At 62.7% G+C, this 18,901-nt stretch overlaps 1 protein-coding gene across 5 annotated transcripts in view; it reads left to right on the top strand.

Moving 5' to 3' along the window:
* The window catches only part of FMNL1 (formin like 1), a 28,476-nt gene extending 10,698 nt beyond the window's left edge, over positions 1–17,778 (top strand). Inside the window, exons 2-29 of one of the 5 annotated variants that reach the window (XR_006742476.1) lie at positions 512–595; positions 2,085–2,198; positions 3,061–3,134; positions 3,411–3,494; positions 3,854–3,991; positions 4,240–4,257; positions 5,773–5,881; positions 6,409–6,485; positions 6,668–6,761; positions 7,682–7,756; positions 8,062–8,172; positions 9,559–9,708; positions 10,197–10,298; positions 10,469–10,721; positions 11,620–11,883; positions 12,027–12,151; positions 13,021–13,223; positions 13,709–13,943; positions 14,109–14,177; positions 14,986–15,066; positions 15,146–15,275; positions 15,408–15,571; positions 15,821–15,922; positions 16,061–16,156; positions 16,391–16,511; positions 16,669–16,767; positions 16,982–17,072; positions 17,431–17,778. Coding sequence is in view for 2 of the 5 variants with exons in the window: in XM_045586174.1 (XP_045442130.1) it covers positions 512–595; positions 2,085–2,198; positions 3,061–3,134; positions 3,411–3,494; positions 3,854–3,991; positions 4,240–4,257; positions 5,773–5,881; positions 6,409–6,485; positions 6,668–6,761; positions 7,682–7,756; positions 8,062–8,172; positions 9,559–9,708; positions 10,197–10,298; positions 10,469–10,721; positions 11,620–11,883; positions 12,027–12,151; positions 13,021–13,223; positions 13,709–13,943; positions 14,109–14,177; positions 14,986–15,066; positions 15,146–15,275; positions 15,408–15,571; positions 15,821–15,922; positions 16,061–16,156; positions 16,391–16,511; positions 16,982–17,085 (3,177 nt within the window). In the remaining 3 variants the exon portion in view is untranslated. Of the gene's footprint in view, positions 1–511; positions 596–2,084; positions 2,199–3,060; positions 3,135–3,410; positions 3,495–3,853; positions 3,992–4,239; positions 4,258–5,772; positions 5,882–6,408; positions 6,486–6,667; positions 6,762–7,681; positions 7,757–8,061; positions 8,173–9,558; positions 9,709–10,196; positions 10,299–10,468; positions 10,722–11,619; positions 11,884–12,026; positions 12,152–13,020; positions 13,224–13,708; positions 13,944–14,108; positions 14,178–14,985; positions 15,067–15,145; positions 15,276–15,407; positions 15,572–15,820; positions 15,923–16,060; positions 16,157–16,390; positions 16,512–16,668; positions 16,768–16,981; positions 17,088–17,430 lie in introns of all 5 variants that reach the window. The other 4 variants (XR_006742477.1, XR_006742478.1, XM_045586174.1 and 1 more) reach the window with 4 other exon arrangements.
* Positions 17,779–18,901: the final 1,123 nt, after the last annotated feature.

The following is an 18,901-nucleotide window of genomic DNA, read 5'->3' as shown; positions in this document are numbered from 1 at the left end:
CGCCCCTAACTGCCCTTCCCTGCCGGCCTGATCACCCCTAACCACCTCTGCCTGGGCCCCTGCCACCATGGCTTTGTCTGGAAGGACGTCTGGAAGATGTCTGGTCTAATTGGCATTTTACCCTTTTATGAGTAAAAATGGGGAGATGAGCCCAGAGGTGTTTGAGGTCCCAGGAAGTTAGGCTGAGAACCTAGCCTCCTGCCTGCATGCCAGGTGTGCCAGGGAGTTGGTGTGGGGAGACAGAGCTCAGGCCCTGGGTCAGGCAGACTCCTGTTCAAATCTCAGTGCCACTTTCTAGCTGTTGGGCCTAGGGCAGGGCGCTCCACCTCTGTGCCTCAGTTTCCCCATTGTCGAATGTTACTTGTCTCCCGGGGTGAGGGTGGTGGGGATTCATGTGTATGACAGACATCTAGGGAGCTGGACCCTAGTGGGTTCCCGGAAAATGCCCATGCTCCCTCCCCTCCTGCTGGGCCCCAGGCTCAGGGTCTATATCTTGTCCTCCCCGTCCCAGAACTGCATGAACCTGCCCCCGGACAAGGTCCAGCTGCTGAGCCAATATGACAATGAGAAGAAGTGGGAGCTCATCTGTGACCAGGTGGGTACCGGGACCCTCCCGTCACCGGAGGCCCTGCCCTGGCCGGGCTGGGGCTGGCTGGGGAGGAGGCACTGCCACGCTGCCCAAAGGGCCAGACCCTGCCCAGAGGCCAGTGTGGCATGTGGGGCGGCGCTGGGGTGCTGGCGGCATTGGCAGGACTCCGGAACCTCCCTCTCTTGGACACGGGCCTCCCCGGGGACCTCTGAGTCATACAGGGCTGGGTGTGTCCTCTGGAGAGCTGGCGGGCCAGCGCCTGAGCTAGCCAGTCCAGCTGGGGCTGTCACCCTCCTTCTGCTCAGCTTCCTGGAGCAGCCTCTGTCCACCCTCCAGCGCTGGTCGGGGGAAGCAAGGGACTCCCCCAGGGCCGGCCCATCTTGGTCTGACCCCAGGGGAAGTGGGCAGGGTGCCTGTCCTCCTTTGACCTTGGGTCCAGAGGAGCTGCCGGCCACCACACGGCTCCCCGGAGCCCACTGGCTACGAAGCGGTGGAGCAGGGACCAGAGCCCCTGCCTCGTTTTGCATTTTTCACAGTTGGGAGCCTGGGCTTTTCCGGCTTCTGGGGCTGCTGTCCATGGTAGCAGGCGGACCCCTCCCACTGCTGCCACGGGGCGGGGTCTGGTTGCCGCTGGATTTTAGTGAACCGGGAGGCTGGCCTGTAGCCCGAGGCTGAGGGTAGGGAGAGGGGAGCCGGAGTCTCCCCTGGGAGCCAGGGCTGGGCCTTCTGCAGCTGCTAATGGATGGGAGGAGCTGGCAGGGCCCAGTGTGGGGATGGGGGTGGGGAGAGGGCCCGCCTTGGGGAGGGGTGGAGAGCCACCACCAGAGGCTTTGAGGATGTGGTAGGGGGTCCCTGCCACTGGGCCTGGCCTCTTCAGGTTGGAGCTCAAAGGCCTGGGAGAGGTGGGAGGGGAGGGCTGGGCAGAGGTGGAGGGCCTGGGGTGGGAAGGAGGGATGGGAGCGCCTCCCGCAGGCAGGCAGGCAGGCAGGCAGGAGGCCATTGCTGCGCCACCACCTCTTTGTGGGAGCGGCTGCGGGAGCGCTGGGTGGGGCGGGGAGGCGGGAGCACAGGAGCTGAGCACACAGGGTACCCAGCACCCCAGGTGACCGGACAGCTGGGTGGTGTCCTGGGGGAGGGGCCCTCAGCCGGCTGCAGAGGACCTGGCCCTTCCCTAAGGTCCCTCGAGAGTGTGTCTCTTCTCAGCACGCCCAGCTGTGGGCTGGGAGAGTGCCCCCAGCTGAGTCCCCTCCTCCCAGGTGGGGTGTATGGCGGGACTGAGCCCTCCATACTCCACCCCAAGGCTGTGCGAGGGCCACCGTGGCCTGTGAGGCTACAGTGGGAAGGAAAGGTGAGGCCTGGGCCCGGGGTCTTTGGAAGTGGCCTGGCGGATTGGTTGGTGAGGCCTCCTTTTGGGCAGGAACCCGGGGTAAAGCTGAGAGGGGAGGCTGGGACCAAGGCTGGTCTGATTCCTGTGCACCCCCTTCCCTCTCCCCAGGAGCGGTTTCAAGTCAAGAACCCGCCCACAGCTTACATCCAGAAGCTGAAGAGCTACCTGGAAACGGGTGGGGTCAGCCGCAAGGTAGCATCGGATTGGATGTCCAACCTGGGGGTACATGTCTCCCCCCTTTTCTCTGTTCCTTTCCCCCTGCGCTTCCAGCTCCGGGCAGCGAGAGGAACTGTGTGTGCAGACTTCCCTGTGGCTGTGTGGGTGCAGGTGTGAGTGTGTGTCCGCAGGGACTGGGCAGGCCCGTGCACAGGCTCCTCCGCATGTCCTGTGTGTGCTTACACTGCACACGTGTGTAGTGTGTACTTGTATAGGCGTGTGTGCCTCATGTGTCTGTGCATGGATATGCACATATGTACTTTTGTATTCACATATGGATATGTGTGTACCTTTTTAAAATATATATATATTTTTTATTGATTCCAGAGAGGAGAGAGAGGGAGAGAGGGATAGAAACATCAATGATGAGAGATCATGGATCGGCTGCCTCCTGCCCACCCCCCCCCACGGGGGATGGAGCCTGCAACCCGGGCATGTGCCCTGACCGGGAATCGAACCGTGACTTCCTGGTTCATAGGTCAACGCTCAACCACTGAGCCACACCAGCCCGGCTGTGTGTACGTTTGAGTCCATGTACAGGGTGTGTGTGAGTCCCCCATGTGTCTGTGTGTAGATGTGTAGGTACCTTATATTTGTGTCTGGACCTGCGTGTGTGTGTGTGTGTGTGTGTGTACCTGGGGTATTCACGTTTGAATGTGTGTGCGCCCTGTGTCCCGGGTGTGTGTGTGCTGTACGTCTGTGTGTGGAGGTCTGTGTGCGCCCGGCGAGCCTGTGCCTGGGGGAGTGTGTGGCCTGAGAACGCCTGTTCTGCTGGGCAGGTGTGAGGCGGTGGTGGGGGAGGCTGGACCGGAGAGGCCAGTTATGGGGAGGGGCTTGGCGGGCTAGACTCCCTGTTCTCCGCTCCCAGTTTAAGAGGCGAGTCCAGGAGTCCACGCAGGTGCTGCGGGAGCTGGAGATCTCCCTGAGGACGAACCACATCGGGTGAGCCGGCTCAGCTCTCCCTCGGGAGGGTGGGGGGGGGGGCTCTGCCTCCAGGGGGCGTCCCTTGCTGAGCCCCCTGCTCCCCCTCCTCTCCCTGTGGGCCACCTCCGGGGAGGGGCCCCGGACAGCCTCTCTGCCTCCTCGTCTACCCACGCTCTGCCCGCCCCTGAGGCCCGGCCAGGCCGTGGTCCTGCCTGAGCCCCGGGGAAAGTGCCCGCTCTGTGTGCCCGCCGGGCGGGCCTCCTCCTGCCGGCCCTGAGGGAGCCCTGTCCGCAGGTGGGTGCAGGAGTTCCTCAACGAGGAGAACCGGGGCCTGGATGTGCTCCTCGACTACCTGGCCTTCGCCCAGTGCTCCGTCACGTAAGCCCGCCCCCGCCCTCGTGCGGCTCCTGAGCTCTTCTGTCCTCGCCGCCCGCCGGTCGCCCCCCCCACGGCGCAGCCGGCCTGCCCTGGAGCCTGCACCTGGCCTTGGGCAGCGCCTCTCCCTGCCGGCCCGCCATGGCCAGGGCGGGATGTATCCTGGGGAGCCCAGCGCGGACCTGGCGTCTCCTCTTCTGTTCACTGTCCCCTCTGCCCCTTCTGAGCCCAACACTGTGCCAAGCGCACCGCCTCCTCCTGCCCACTCGGCTCTCCTGCAGGACTGTGTCTCCCTCACCCCCGCCCCCCTCCTCTCTTAAGCCCCCTGCAGCGCTGGCCTCCAGCCCCACTCTGACCCGCAGGTATGACATGGAGAGCACGGACAATGGGGCCCCGGGCGCGGAGAAGAGCAAGGCCCTGGAGCAGTCCGTGGAAGACCTCAGCAAGGGCCCCCCCGCCCCCTCGGCAACACAGCCCAGGAGTCGGCACCTGACCGTCAAGTACGTGGGCCCCCCGTGGCGGGGTGATGGGGGAGAAGGGAGGATCCCCCCCAGACCTCTGCATACAGCCAGCCTCACTCTGGACATCAGGGACGGTGGTGGTGGGAGGGATCAGAGGAAGGGCCTCCACCAGAGCTCGGGGCAGGGCTGGGCGCCTGGGTGGGTCTGGAAGAGGGAAGCGGTTTCTGGGTGAAGGGGACCCCTCTTGTGTCCATCTAACGCCCTCTTTTCTTCCATGCGGCCTCCAGGTGCCCCCCTTCTCCCCGGTATGTAGCTGCCTCCTGGGGGCAGGTGCATGCCTGGTGGTCTCCCGGGTGGTGGTGGGTGGGGTGAGGCGTTGAGCTGATGCCCCTGGGTTCGCTGCTGTAGACAGATCACCCCACCCTCACTTAGGGCGTCCTGCTGCGAGGTGGGGGGAGGGGAGAAGGGGGCCCTGGAGCCTCCTGTGGATGCCCACCTTCCTCTCTTCCTGCTTTGGGTAGGAAGAGGACTAACTTCATGTGAAGACCCAAACTCTCACAGCATGCTCATTCATTCATTCATTCATTCATTCATTGAACAAATACTTTTTGGCATTTCCTATGTATCCGTCATGGTAGCAGGAGCTCAGGAGACAGATTTCCCTGCCCTCGGGAGTCCGTGGTCTGGTAGGGGACAGGGTGTGGCAGGTGTCATGCAGGTGTGACTGCGAGGTCTGAGGAGGCATTAGGAAGGCTTCCCAAAGAGGTGGTCCTGGAACTGTGCCTTGCGATGATATGGGCTTTACAGGCAGTGATGGGGACAGGGAGAGGCATTTCAGGCAGGAGGAACTGCATGAGCAAGAGGCATAGTTTTACAACGATGAGAGAAGGGCAATGGGGCAGGCAGAAGGGTGGGGTGGGGCCTCCCGGTGCTGTTGGACATGTGATAGGACTGTCAAGAAGAACTGACGTGGAAGTCACGATTGGCAAGATTTGCAACAGCGAATAAAAATCACGTTTTTTAGCAAAGAGTTACTAAGCACACTCATACAGCATCTACTATGTGCCAGGCACTGTTCTGGGCTCATTTCATAGTCCCCACAGCCCCACCAGAGAGGTGCTGTTATTATCATTCCCCTTTTACAAGCGAGGAAACTGAGGCACGGGGAGACTAAGTAACCTGCACAGTGAGTGGTGAACTGGGCTTTGAAACAAGGCAGTCTGAGTTCAGAGGCCGCCTCTGTCTATGGCGATAAGCCCAAGTGGCCCGAAGCGCCCCCTTGTGGAGAGCATTGCCATGGCGGTTTCCAAGCTTTGTCTTTTCTCACAGGCTCTCCTTCTCCACAGCCTAGGAACCCTTCTTTTCTTCTTCTTCTTCTTCAGAATATGTTTTTATTGATTTCACAGAGGAAGGGGGAGGGAGAGAGAAACATCCATGGTGAGAGAGAATCATTGATCAGCTGCCTCCTGCACAGCCCCCACTGGGGATCCAGCCCACAACCCGGGCCTGTGCCCGGGCCGGGACTCGAACCCTGACCTCCTGGTTCCTAGGTCGATGCTCAACCACTGAGCCACACTGGCCGGGTCACAGCAACCGTTCTGAATGCCAAGATGCTGTTAAGGGTCTTTGTTTTCCTGACGGCCCCACTCCACGTCCTCCCCAGCATGTCAGGCCCCAGGCCTAGGCACTGAGGGGAACTTCCTGTCCTCAGCCACCCTCTTTGGTTGGGTAGATGTGCCCCCCCCCCCATAGTATTGGGGGTTTGGCCAGGAAGCTGGGCTTGGGACTCTGACCCCTGCTGCCCCCTCCCCACCCCGCAGGCTGACGCCAGCCCACAGCAGGAAGACCCTGCGGAACTCCCGCATCGTCAGCCAGAAGGATGACGTCCACGTCTGCATCATGTGCTTGCGCGCCATCATGAACTACCAGGTGGGTCAGCCAGGCCGGCTCTTACCAGGGGCTGCCTAAGCTGCTGGGGTGCTGGGACCGACGGTGCCCCGGCCCTGTCCTCCACTGGAGGACTGGGCTGTTGGCTCAGGGTCCTGAGGTTGACCATCTTCTGCCCCTTCCTGGTCAGGCCGCCTGGAGTACCCTGGGCATGGGTATGTCTCACATGGGGACATACCCTCCAAGAAAGGCTGGTCACCAGGCCCATGGGGAAAGCAGCTCTGGGTTGTGTCATTGGGAGGAGGGTTAAGTGAAGCCGGTCCTCCCTCCCTCCCTCCCTCCGCCTGCCTTTGACGACTCTCTGTCCAAGGTGCTGAGTCCTGACACTGACGTTAGAGCAGACAAAGGTCTTTAAAAAGAGGAGCCAGGCATTGGCTGCCTCGGAAGAGGCTGTGGGTCGAGATAAAGGACTTCCCAAGCTCCAGGGCAGTGGGCTGGCCCTGGCAATCCCAGAAGTGCTGGCAGTCCTGGGGGTCTGCCTGGAGGACTGACCTTTCCTCTCTCCGCAGTCTGGCTTCAGCCTCGTCATGAGCCACCCAGCCTGTGTCAACGAGATCGCGCTGAGCCTCAACAACAAGAACCCCAGGTGAGGCCCAGCCCCCCCTGCCTTTCTCTGTCTGGATTCTCCTGCTACTTAACCCTTGTCTGCTTCGTCCCCCACCATTCCCACCCCACTCATCAGCTCCCCTGTCTGCCATGAGCCAGGCCCCAATCCGCCTTTGCGTGGGGCCCGCTGTGCTTAAAGGGCAACCTGACCTCTCTCCCCAGAACCAAGGCGCTGGTGCTGGAGCTGCTGGCGGCTGTGTGCCTGGTGCGGGGAGGACACGACATCATCCTTGCAGCCTTTGACAACTTCAAGGAGGTACTGGAGGCCCCCAAAGGCATACTGTCCCTTAGTCTCGCTGAGAGGCCTGCTGGCAGCTGTGGCCTCGGCTGGGGGGAGCTGGGGGTGTGAGGTGGACATTTGGGGAGTCCGGGGGGCGGGGACAATCTGGGATGGGGAAGTTCCGAAGAGAAGGTGGAGAGTCACCCAGGGGCACTGCCTGGGGTAACAGGGACAACCAGAGCATCTGCTGACGCTCTGGCCCTCAGCCTTGCCCATATCCAAACTGGACTTGATCCACATATCTCAGAGTTGCTGGCTCTGGTTACCTGGCTCACGAGAAGCGAATGCTTGAAAACACAGTGCAGAAGCCAGCACGTGGCATTCAGAACCGTTCAGGGATATTTATTGAGCACCTACTGCGTGTCAGACACAGAATGGGCGCTCGGGATATACTAGGGATCAGTTAACCAAGGAGACACGGCAGGGAAAGGCAGATGATAAACAACACGACACATGAGCAAATTACATAGTATGTTGGAAAATGGCCAGTGCTATGGGGAAAGAGTGAGGGGTGCCGTAAGGGTTGGGGGCGCTGAGTACAGGGTGGTCAGGGAGGCCTCAGTGAGAAGGCCTCAGTGGGATTTGACCAGAGCTGAGAGGGAAGTGAGGAACCTGGCACGGCGGCTGTCTGAGAGCACACCAGGCCGATGGGTCAGCAAGTGGAGGCGCCCGGAGGCGGGACTGTGCCAGGGTGCCAGTGTGGCCCAGGGCAGTGAGCGAGGGGGAGGGCTATGAGGGACGGAGGGGGAGCGGAGGTTTTGAGCGGAAGAGTATCATGGCCTGACTTAGAGAGAAGCCTGTAAGGGGGCAAGGGTAGCAGCTGGAAGATGGTGTAGGAGGTATGGCACGGGGACCTCCGTGACAGCCATTGTCCCCCCCACCTCCCCCCACCCCAGGTGTGCGGGGAGCAGCACCGCTTTGAAAAGCTGATGGAATACTTCCGGCTGGAAGACAGCAACATCGACTTCATGGTGAGCTCAGGAGCCCACCTTGGGCTCGGCCACTCTCAGGCGCCAGGTGTAGCCAGGGGCCCCGGTGTCTGCCCTGCAGAGTATGAGGACTGATGTCTGGGGGGAGGGGGGAGGGTTAGATTAGAGAGGGGACTGATGTCTGGGAGGGAGGGGGCGCGGGGAGAAGTATGGGTAGGGACAGAGCTGGGTTAGGGGGGTGAGAAACGAGGGAGGCAGACTTGGGGGGGGGAGAAGTGGGGGGACAGAAGGCACCGAGAACCCCTCACCCGGAGGATCACAGACCTGCTCGTGGCCCCCCCCCCCAGGTGGCCTGCATGCAGTTCATCAACATCGTGGTGCACTCCGTGGAGAACATGAACTTCCGGGTCTTCCTGCAGTACGAGTTCACCCACCTGGGCCTGGACCTGTACCTGGAGGTGAGCCCGCAGCTCCCCGGGCTTAACTGTTTGCCCGGAGGATGGCTCAGTGGTTGGCAGCGTGGGTGTTGGGGGTCAGTGGCAGGCTTGGGTTCCAATCCTGGCTCTCCGTATGACCTTGGCCTGATCTCTTCTCTCTGAGGCTCAGTTTTCCCGTCCGTCAAATAGGAGAATCTTAGCGATAATAATGACTCTCCATAGGATGGTGTCCGCCTCATCATAGACACCCAGTCCACAGAGCCGGGCACCGAACGGGCTGTGGGTGGCCCTGGGTCTGGGGTGTGAGGAGATGCTGGGCCACAGTGGGAGCGGGCGCACACTGATGGGCCCAGGTCCTGGCGGCCCCTCTCCCTGGGAAGGGGGACGGGGGTCGGTGCTTCCTGGCCTGAGCAGAAAGCCTGCAGCTTTCTTCTCAGATTCCTTGGGAGCCTTCCCTGGGGAGGGCCTTTGGGACGGGATTGATAAAGCCACAACTAGCAGCAGGCAAGGGTGCTGTCTCCACACAAGGGCGTATTGTTCAGCCACAAAAGGAAGAAATACTGATCACGCTCCAACACGGAGCCTCGAAAACGCTACGCCAGGTGAAAGAAGTCAGACACAAAAGACCAAATGGTGTATGATTCTTTCATAGAAAAGGTCCAGAATAGGGAAGTCCATAGAGACAGACAATGGATTGGTGGGTGGCGGGGGCTGGGGGAGGGGAGAATGGGGAGTGGCTGCTAATGGGGCCGGGGTTCTGGAATTAGCAATCATGGTTGCCCAACCTTGTGAATACACTAAGAACTACTGAGCTGTACAGTTTATTTATTTAAAAAATATATATATTTTATAGATTTTTTTTACAGAGAGGAAGAGAGAGGGATAGAGAGCTAGAAACATCAATGAGAGAGAAACATCCATCAGTTGCCTCCTGCACACCCCCTACTGGGGATGTGCCCACAACCAAGGTACATGCCCTTGACCGGAATCGAACCGATGCTCTATCCACTGAACCAAACCGGTTTCATCTGAGCTGTACAGTTTAAAATAGTGAATTGAATCTCAGTAAAGACTAAAGGAGTCCGGCTAGTGTGGCTCAGCGGTTGAGCATTGACCCCTGAACCAAGAGGTCACCAGTTTGATTCCCGGTCAGGGCCCAGGGCTGTAGGCTCGATCCCCAGTGGTGGGCGTGCAGGAGGCAGCTGCTCAGTGATGTTTCTCTCTTGTTGATGTTTCTATGTCTAACCCTCTCTCTTTCTATCTGAAAAAAAGAAAAACCGAAAGGAAAACGAATAAAGGGGAAAAAGCAGGCGAGGGCCCCGGCCCCTTCCTGTGGGCTCTGGTCGGGATGGGGTGTCGGAAAGACCCTCCCACCAGGCCTCACCCGCCCTTCCCTCCGGGAGACAGAGGCTTCGGCTCACCGAGAGCGACAAGCTGCAGGTGCAGATCCAGGCGTACCTGGACAACGTGTTCGACGTGGGCGTGCTGCTGGAGGACACGGAGACCAAGAACGCCGTGCTGGAGCACATGGAGGAGCTGCAGGAGCAGGTGACCCTGGTGAGAGCCGCTCCTGAACGTGGCCCGGACACAGTCAGCCCGCAGGTCCCCACGCCCGCATCCGGCACCGGGCTTACCGCCGGCTCATGGCTGCCTGGCTCCCGAGTTTTACCCGAGCCCACATCCTAAATCCTCGGGGTCTTTCTCTGCGTGTCCGTGGAGCTCCTAGCTGTGCGGGGCCTCTGGGGGCGGCAGGCCCCCTCCTCTCCCAGGGCCTGGACGCAGGCCCCTCCCAGCTCCGTTTCCTCTTCCCCTGCCTCCCCCATGAGTGGGGCCTCGGTTCCCCTTCTGAGAGGACGGTAGCGCCCTCCTGCCTCACCCACGTGGGTGCAAGTGCCAGGCTCAGCCCACCCAACACCTTGGGCCGAGCGGCAGGAAGCCGCCCCCGGCTGGCTCTCCAGACAGACAGCCGTGCCTGATGCCGCCCCCTCGCCGGGGGTGCCAGCGCCCGGCAGCGGGTGGGGACTCACCATGTGCCGCTGCCACAGCTCACAGAGCGGCTCCGGGACGCGGAGAACGACTCCATGGCCAAGATCGCGGAGCTGGAGAAGCAGCTGAGCCAGGCCCGCAAGGAGCTGGAGGCCATGCGGGTGAGACTGGGGCCCCGGGCTGGGCGGGCTGGGCCGGGGGGAGTCTGGGTCCCCCAGAACAGACCAGGGGGCTTCTGGGCTGTATGCCTCCCTCGCCCTGGCAGGAGGGTGGGGCTCAGGGACGGGCCGGCCGGCGGCGGGGCACTGACCCCCCTCCCCGGGGCTCGCAGGAGCGCTTCAGCGATGCCGCGGCCGCGGGCGTCCCCAGGCGGCCGGAGCCAGAGAAGGTGCCCGCGCCCGCCGCCGCGGCCAGGCCCTCGGCTCTGGAGCTGAAGGTGGAGGAGCTGGAGGAGAAGGGGCTGCTCCGCATCCTGCGGGGCCCCGGGGACGCTGTCTCCATCGAGATCCTCCCTGTCGCCGTGGCAACTCCAGGCGGCGGTGATGCCCCGACGCTGGGCGTGCCCGCCAGCTCCCCCAGCCCAGGTGCGCGGGCTCTCCGGGCTGGGTGCGGGCTCTCTGGGCTGGGCGCGGGCTCTGCGGGCTGGGCGCGGGCTCTGCGGGCTGGGCGCGGGCTCTCTGGGCTGGGCGCGGGCTCTGAGGGCTGGGCGCGGGCTCTGAGGGCTGGGCGCGGGCTCTGCGGGCTGGGCGCGGGCTCTCTGGGCTGGGTGCGGGCTCTGCGGGCTGGGTGCGGGCTCTCTGGGCTGGGCGCGGGCTCTGAGGGCTGGGCGCGGGCTCTCTGGGCTGGGTGCGGGCTCTGCGGGCTGGGTGCGGGCTCTCTGGGCTGGGCGCGGGCTCTGAGGGCTGGGCGCGGGCTCTCCGGGCTGGGCGCGGGCTCTCTGGGCTGGGTGCGGGCTCTGCGGGCTGGGTGCGGGCTCTTGGCTGGGCGCGGGCTCTGCGGGCTGGGTGCGGGCTCTGCGGGCTGGGTGCGGGCTCTCTGGGCTGGGTGCGGGCTCTGCGGGCTGGGTGCGGGCTCTCTGGGCTGGGCGCGGGCTCTGAGGGCTGGGCGCGGGCTCTCCGGGCTGGGCGCGGGCTCTCCGGGCTGGGCGCGGGCTCTCCGGGCTGGGTGCGGGTTCTGCGGGCTGGGCGCGGGGTCTGAGGGCTGGGCGCGGGCTCTCTGGGCTGGGCGCGGGCTCTCCGGGCTGGGTGCGGAGGGTGGGGGACCCAGGGCCTGGGGGGGGGGGGGAGTCTGAGGACACCTGCCGGGAGAGCGGGGAGGGGTGGGTGCTGGCTGTGGGTGCAGCTCAGGCAGACGCGGGTGGGCGGGAAAGGGCAGGGTGCGCTCGCGTGGGGCGGGGAGGCGGAGACCAGCCCGCTCCGGCGGAGACAGAGGCACCTGGATCTCCCCTTCCTCACTCCCCATCCTCTCTCCCGCCGTCCGCAGAGCCGGCTCCCGGAGCGGCAGCCCCGCCGCCGCCGCCCCCGCTGCCCGGCCAGCCCGCCCCGCAGGAAGCCCCGCCCCCGGCCCCGCCCCTCCCCGGCGGCGGCGCGGAGGCCCCGCCCCCGCCGCCCCCTCTGCCCGGCGTCCTGCCGCCCCCGCCGCCGCCGCCGCCGCCTGGCCCGGGTGGACTGGTGCCCCCGCCGCCCCCACCGCCTCCCGGGGGCCCCTCTGACGGCGGTGCAGAGCCCGGCCCAGCCATGGGCCCAGGTAAGGGGGCACCCAGGGCGGGGGCAGCGGGAGGGCGGGCCTTGGCCTCAGTGTCCTCCAAGCTCCTCTTACTGAACCCTGGTTCCCGCTAGCCGCCCCGCCCTCTGTGGCCCCCAGGACTCACCATTCCCTCCCTGTCCCAGGAGTGAAGGCCAAGAAACCCATCCAGACCAAGTTCAGAATGCCCCTCTTAAACTGGGTGGCCCTGAAACCCAGCCAGATCACGGGCACTGTCTTCACGGAGCTCAATGATGAGAAGGTGCTGCAGGTGAGTGTGGCCTCGCCTGCTGCAGGTGTGGGCACCAGCGGAGGAAGGGACTTGCCTGGATTGTGCTGGGCACGAGGAGAGGTCATCTCCACCCCATTTTACAGATGAGAACGTGGAGGCCCAGGAATGGGCATTCAGCCAAACTGAGTTAGTGGCTCTAGTAGGCAGCGTATCTCCCACGTCTGACCTCTTTCCCCTCTTTTGAGGGCCCTCTCCATCACCTTCCCACAAACAACCAGGGCTCCAGTCCTTCCAATTCCACTTTCAGTGTTGTTGTCGTGTTGTTTTTTTAAAAATATTTTTTTTTTTATTGATTTCAGAGAGGGAGGGAGAGGGTGAGAGAGATGGAAACATCAATGATGAGAGAGAATCATTACTAGGCTGTCTCCGGCATGCCCGCTACTGGGGATCAAGCTCACAACCACAACCCGGGCGTGTGTCCTGATTGGGAATCGAAACTGCAACCTCCTGGTTCATAGGTTGATGCTCAACCACTGAGCCATGCTGGCCAGGTCCACGTTCAGTTTTTCAAAAGGCTGTGTTCTCTGACCTCCAGGCTGTTGCTCAGGCGGCTCCTTATGCCCGGAATGCCCTTCCTTTCCCCTTGGCCAATTCAGCTCTTCCTTCATCTATAACTTCTTGGAGTCTGGGTCCCCTGGGCTGGGTACTGCTCCCCCTCCTCCTCAGTGCTCCCTGAGCCCCCCTGTACCCCCCAGCAGGGCCTCTGGTCACGTTGAATCACCGGCTTCTTTCTCTGCCCGTGGCCAGGCCGGGGCTGGAGAGGAGGCTCAGGCAATGAGCGCGGTGCTCAGTCAGGAATGCACTAGACCCCAGCCCACCCGGCCCGCCTCCTCTCCCTGTGCCCGTAGGAGCTGGACATGAGTGAGTTTGAGGAGCAGTTCAAGACCAAGTCCCAAGGCCCCAGCCTGGACCTCAGTGCTCTCAAGGGTAAAGCGGCCCAGAAGGCCCCCAGCAAGGCCACGCTCATTGAGGCCAACCGTGCCAAGAACCTGGCCATCACCCTGCGCAAGGGCAACCTGGGGGCCGCCCGCATCTGCCAGGCCATTGAGACGTGAGTGCCTCCGCCTGGGCTGTGGGCATCCTAGTCCTCCTCCCAGGCAGTGCGTAGGCCGATCCTACTAAAAGGACCCCAACTATGGGATGGGGTCCACCAAGCTTCATATCAACCCTAGTCAGGCAGTAGGGGGGGGCCTTGTTCCCATTTTCAGACCGAGAAACAGGCCATACTTTGAGTTCATGCTCTGATCGAGATGCTCCCATTCCCCCCACTACCCCCCCCCCACTACCCTCCCACCTCCTTGCCCAGCTGTGGGCACTCAGGCTCAGGCATTTACAGCTGGACTTCTGCCTCTGATGTGTGCTGGTACCCCAGGCTTTCCAGCTGCCAACTTCCCTTGACCTCTACCTCTTGTTCCCTGAAGCTGTTGGCAAATAGCAAATACTGAAGCTCGTTTATTCAATCAAGGAAGGGGAGGGGGATAGCCCTGCTCTCCATTGCTGGTGGGTGTGGAGCAATGCCTGCCTGTCTGCCTCCAGGTACGACCTCCAGGCCCTCAGCCTGGACTTCCTGGAGCTGCTGACCCGCTTCCTGCCCACGGAGTATGAGCGCACCCTCATCGCCCGCTTCGAGCGGGACCAGCGGCCGGTGGAGGAGCTGTCGGAGGAGGACCAGTTCATGCTGCGCTTCAGCCGCATCCCGCGCCTGCCGGAGCGCATGGCTGCGCTGACCTTCATGGGCAACTTCCCGGATACCGTGCAGCTGCTCATGCCGGTGTGGGCGGGGCAGGCGGAGTGGCGTGGGTGTGGCCTGGGTTGAGGATGGGGTGAGGGGCTCCCCAAGCCTCGGCTCCAAGAGGACGTTTGGGAGTACTCGAGCCTCCTGTGGGCTTGCCCCCACCTGGCCCCAATTTACCTGGTCTCTCCATCCCGTCCCCAGCAACTGAACGCCATCATCGCAGCCTCGATGTCCATTAAGTCGTCCGACAAACTCCGCCAGATCCTGGAGGTAAGGTGCCGGGGCGAGGGCCTGGGAGGTAGGGTCCACCCTTGACTCCTTGCCTGTTCTAGGTCTTATTAGAGGGAGACTCAGGCCCTGCCCTGCACACCTACAATGCAACAAATACAACGTTCCCACCTCTCATATACAGGCTCAGGGTGGGAGTGAGGACCATGTACAGGATGGGGCAAAAAGATTAAACTCTCAAGAGTACATACTTAAAATATGTTTTTATTGACTTCAGAGAGGAAGGGAGAGGGAGGGATAGAAACATCAATGATGAGAGAGAATCATTTATCATCTGCCTCATGCACGCCTTCTATTGGGAACGAAGCCTGCAACCTGACCATGTACAGGAATCGAACCATGACTTCCTGGTTCATAGGTTGACACTCAACCACCGAGCCTCCCCAGCCGGGCTATTCTTGTATTATTGTTTATTAATTATTATATTCAAAAGGGGAGACAAATGTAAACCTACTTTTGAGGGCCCCCCCCCCCCAGCATCACACCTCAGACCCTGCCTGGGGTTACTGGGGGATTAGCAGAACCCACATCTCAGGGGAGGCCAGGGAAGCAGTAGACGTGGCTGTTAGAAGGGGGCGACCCCATGGCCTATGAGGAGAGGTTGGCAGGAGAGTTTTGAGTAGGAATAACAGGACCAAATTGGGTGTGCCATGATGTTAGCCGTGCACACGTGTCAAACGTGTCCACATACATGTCCATGGACCTGAGGGTCCAGGCAGGACGGGGCTGAGTGTGGGGCTTGCTCTTTGCCGCCTTTCCTTGTGCAATTGAGCTCTCCTGTCTCCCCTAGATTGTCCTGGCCTTCGGCAACTACATGAACAGCAGCAAGCGGGGAGCAGCCTATGGCTTCCGGCTCCAGAGTCTGGATGCGGTGAGGGGCGAGAGGAGGGCCCCCTGGGCTGGGAGAGGGGGGAGGGCGGTGGCCTGTGACTTACAATGGGCCATTGCAGCTGCTGGAGATGAAGTCGACAGACCGAAAGCAGACCCTGTTGCACTACCTGGTGAAGGTCATTGCTGAGAAGTACCCACAGCTCACAGGCTTCCACAGTGACCTGCACTTCCTGGACAAGGCAGGCTCAGGTATGGCGGGCAGTCCTCCGTCCTTGGGTTGAGATGGCTATGGGTTGAGAGAAAACAAGGCGATCACAGCCTGTCCCTGGGCGGGAATGCTGTCTCTCTGATTCCCTGCTTCTCTGCTGTCCCGTCCCCCAGTGTCGCTGGACAGCATCCTCGGGGACGTGCGCGCCCTGCAGCGAGGCCTGGAGCAGACCCAGCGGGAGTTTGTGCGGCAGGATGACTGTGTGGTGCTCAAGGAGTTCCTGAGGGCCAACTCGCCCACCATGGATAAGCTGCTGGCGGACAGCAAGACGGCTCAGGTGGGCTGGGGCCGGCCGGGCCCTGGAGCTGGGGGGTGGGAGGTAAGCAGGGCCACCTAGTGGGGTCGAGTAGCCAAAGCTTGGACGAGAGTGGACACCGTGGGGGATGGAGTAGGAGTGAGGGGACACCTGCCAGGAGGAGCAGTGGAAGTCGCTGGTATTTTATTGGGGGGGTGGGGGGATGGTACGGAGCCACGGTCAGGCCTCGGGGGGGTCCACACCAGTGGGTCTGACAGGCTGTGTCTGCAGGAGGCCTACGACTCTGTGGTGGAATACTTCGGAGAAAACCCCAAAACCACGTCCCCCTCCATGTTTTTTACCCTCTTCAGTCGCTTTGTCAAGGCCTACAAGGTATGTGTTTCTGGCGTGCAAGCTGGGACCCCTGCAGCCTTTCCCTGTGGGCAGTGGGAGGGGCTGGGGCTGCTTCTGTTGGGGGGTGGGGTAGGTGAGGGAGACCTTGGCTCCTGGAGACCAACCCTGGCCCCTCAGAAAGCGGAGCAGGAGGTGGAGCAGTGGAAGAAAGAAGCGGCTGCGCAGGAGGCAGGCGCGGAAACGCCAGGCAAAGGGGAGTCCCCGGCACCCAAGGTAGGCAGCTGCCCCTGAGCCCGCGTGATCCCATCCCTGAGACCCCGCCCCCTCCGCCCCCTCGTTGTCACCCATGGGCCCTGTGAGGAGCCTGGGATGGGAGTGGGTTCCTTCTGCTCCAGCCAGCAGTGGGGGCTTGCTGGAGGCAGGAGGGCACCAAACAGGGTGTGGTGGTGTTGGGGGAGGGGATCCTGGAACTGGAGCTTCATACCCTCGCCCTCCCCTCCCCCCCAGTCCCCGCCCAGGGTTCGGAGGCCACAGATGGACCTCATTTCTGAGCTGAAGCGGAAGCAGCAGAAGGAGCCGCTCATCTATGAGAGTGACCGTGATGGGGCCATTGAAGACATCATCACAGGTGAGGGCGTGGCCAGGCCTGTCTCTCCTCCGTCTGTCCTTCTATGCTGTCCTCCATCCACCTCCCCCCCTGGGGGCTGGCCGCCTCACTGCCTCTGTGCTACTTTTCCTGTCTTTTTTCTTTTCCCTCTCTGCCCCCACTCCCTCCTCCCCCTCAGTGCTCAAGACGGTGCCCTTCACGGCCCGCACTGGCAAGCGGACATCCAGGCTCCTCTGTGAGGCCAGCCTGGGCGAGGAGATCCCCCTCTAGCTCGCAGGTACCTCTGAGGGCCTGGCCCCGGTTCCTGTGGCCGCCCATAGCCCTGGGGGCTCTTGGGGGGATGTGTGCTGCTGCCCTCTCCTGGACCTGCATGCGGGATGTGCTTGAGGGGGCCTGGCCCCTTCCCACATGTACACAACCTGGGTCCCCAGGAGGGTAAGGCCTGGCCTCGGGCAGACCCGAAGGGTAAACGTGTGTCTCCTCTCTGCTAGACCTGCGGAACCAGCCCTACATCCGCTCCGACACCGGCCGCCGCAGCGCTCGCCGGAGACCCCCGGGGCCCCCCCTGCAGGCCACCTCGGACCTGTCGCTGTAGCCGGAGACCCCCGGGGCCCCCCCTGCAGGCCATCTCGGACCTCTCGCTGTAGCCGGAGACCCCCGGGGCCCCCCCTGCAGGCCACCTCGGACCTCTCGCTGTAGCCGGAGACCCCCGGGGCCCCCCCTGCAGGCCACCTTGGACCTGTCTCTGTAGCCGGAGACCCCCGGGCCCCCCTGCAGGCCACCTCGGACCTCTCGCTGTAGCCGGAGACCCCCGGGGCCCCCCCTGCAGGCCACCTCGGACCTCTCGCTGTAGCCGGAGACCCCCGGGGCCCCCCCTGCAGGCCACCTCGGACCTCCGCTGTAGCCGGAGACCCCCGGGCCCCCCTGCAGGCCACTCGGGCCTCTCGCTGTAGCCCGTTTCCGCAGACGGACTCTGGGGATGGGGGAGAGGGGGCAAGATGGGCTCAGGAAGGTGGTCCTCAGCTCGGCTGGGCCGGGCAGCCCCTCTGCCGCTGCCCCCAGCCAGGGGCTCACCGACGGGCAGGCGCACTCTCATCTCGCTGCAGGGGTCAGAATCGCCGGCCCTCCCCCAGATGCTGCTTGCAGCACCTTCTCCCCGGATAGCCATACTGTACTTCGCCTCAGCGGGAGCCTGGCCGGTAACTTATAACGTGCAACCTTGCCCCTCCCCGCATCCGGGACTCTCCATGGACTTATTTTTATACAAGATTAATAAAGATGTTTGCAAAAGGTCTGCATCCGCTCCGTGCCCCCACCACACAGCACCTTTTCGTTCAGGAAACGGGGAGGGAACCAGCTTCAACCACCTGTCTGCCCCGCCCCTTGTATGGCTCACCCCTTATCTGCATGCCCCCCCCTCCCCCTGCTGCCACCGGCCTTGCCTCACCTCCTTCCCGGGCTCTTGCCTTGGCTGCTTGGCCCCTGGTTAGTCCCGAGCTTGGGGTGGCTGGAGGGGTAGCACTTGGGAACTCAGCATCCTGGGTTAGAGATCTGAGAGTAGTGAACCTGGGCTGGGGAAGCAGGAGGAGGAAAACGAGGGCCCGTCCTGAGAGCAGGTCCTCAGTGAGAGGCCCTCTCCCCTCGGGTCCCACCAGCCTCACAAAGGGTGTCCCCGCTTTGTGCAGTCTGCAGCGAGTGCCAGCTCGGAGTTGGAAAGGCCGCCGAGCTGCTGGGCCGGCAGAAAAAGGTGGGGGGAGGGGATCCTGGAACTGGAGCTACATACCGTGCACACCACCGCCCGCCCCCCCCCCCCCCAATTGCCATACTGGGCTCAGCCGCAGGGCCCCGCTGCTTCTCAGAGGAGCAGCTTAAGGAGAAAAGTGGAGCAGCACCTCAGACACCGCCTCGGGCCCTTCCATCTCACAGGGGAAACCAAACTGGACCAGAAGCCACTTGTCTCTGGCCGGGGCGGGTTGGGGCCCAGGAAACAGGCCCAGAATTCAGGGCTCCGGTCTCTGGGCAGTCTCCTCCGGCCCATCCCGGACCCTGAAGCTGGATACGGTTGTGCCCTTGTCACCTCCTGCGCTAACTGGAGGGCACAAAGCCCTGCTCATGGGCTGGAACAGGACCTCTAGGAACAGGGTCTGCAGGCCTTGGGCGGCACAGACCCTTCCTTTCCACCTGGCCTGGCGTCAAGGAGCAGGGCAGGGTGAGGAGGAGCTCCCTCAGCCAGGCCCACCTGCCCACCAGCCCTGCTACTCGCCCAAGCCCTGAGCTAGGATACCCAGGAAGTCTCTGAAGCTTCCAATTCCATCCCCCGGAGAGAGGGGGCGCTCTGTGGGCCTGCCCTTGCAGGCCTACCCTGGGGAAGCATCTGGGGCTTGCCAGAAGTTCCAGGCATTGGAGAAGCC

Source organism: Pipistrellus kuhlii, unplaced genomic scaffold (assembly GCF_014108245.1).
Source record: "Pipistrellus kuhlii isolate mPipKuh1 unplaced genomic scaffold, mPipKuh1.p scaffold_m20_p_22, whole genome shotgun sequence".
Taxonomy (NCBI): domain Eukaryota; kingdom Metazoa; phylum Chordata; class Mammalia; order Chiroptera; family Vespertilionidae; genus Pipistrellus; species Pipistrellus kuhlii.
The sequence above is the reverse complement of the archived record's forward strand: the minus strand, read 5'-3'. Positions and strand labels throughout refer to the sequence as shown.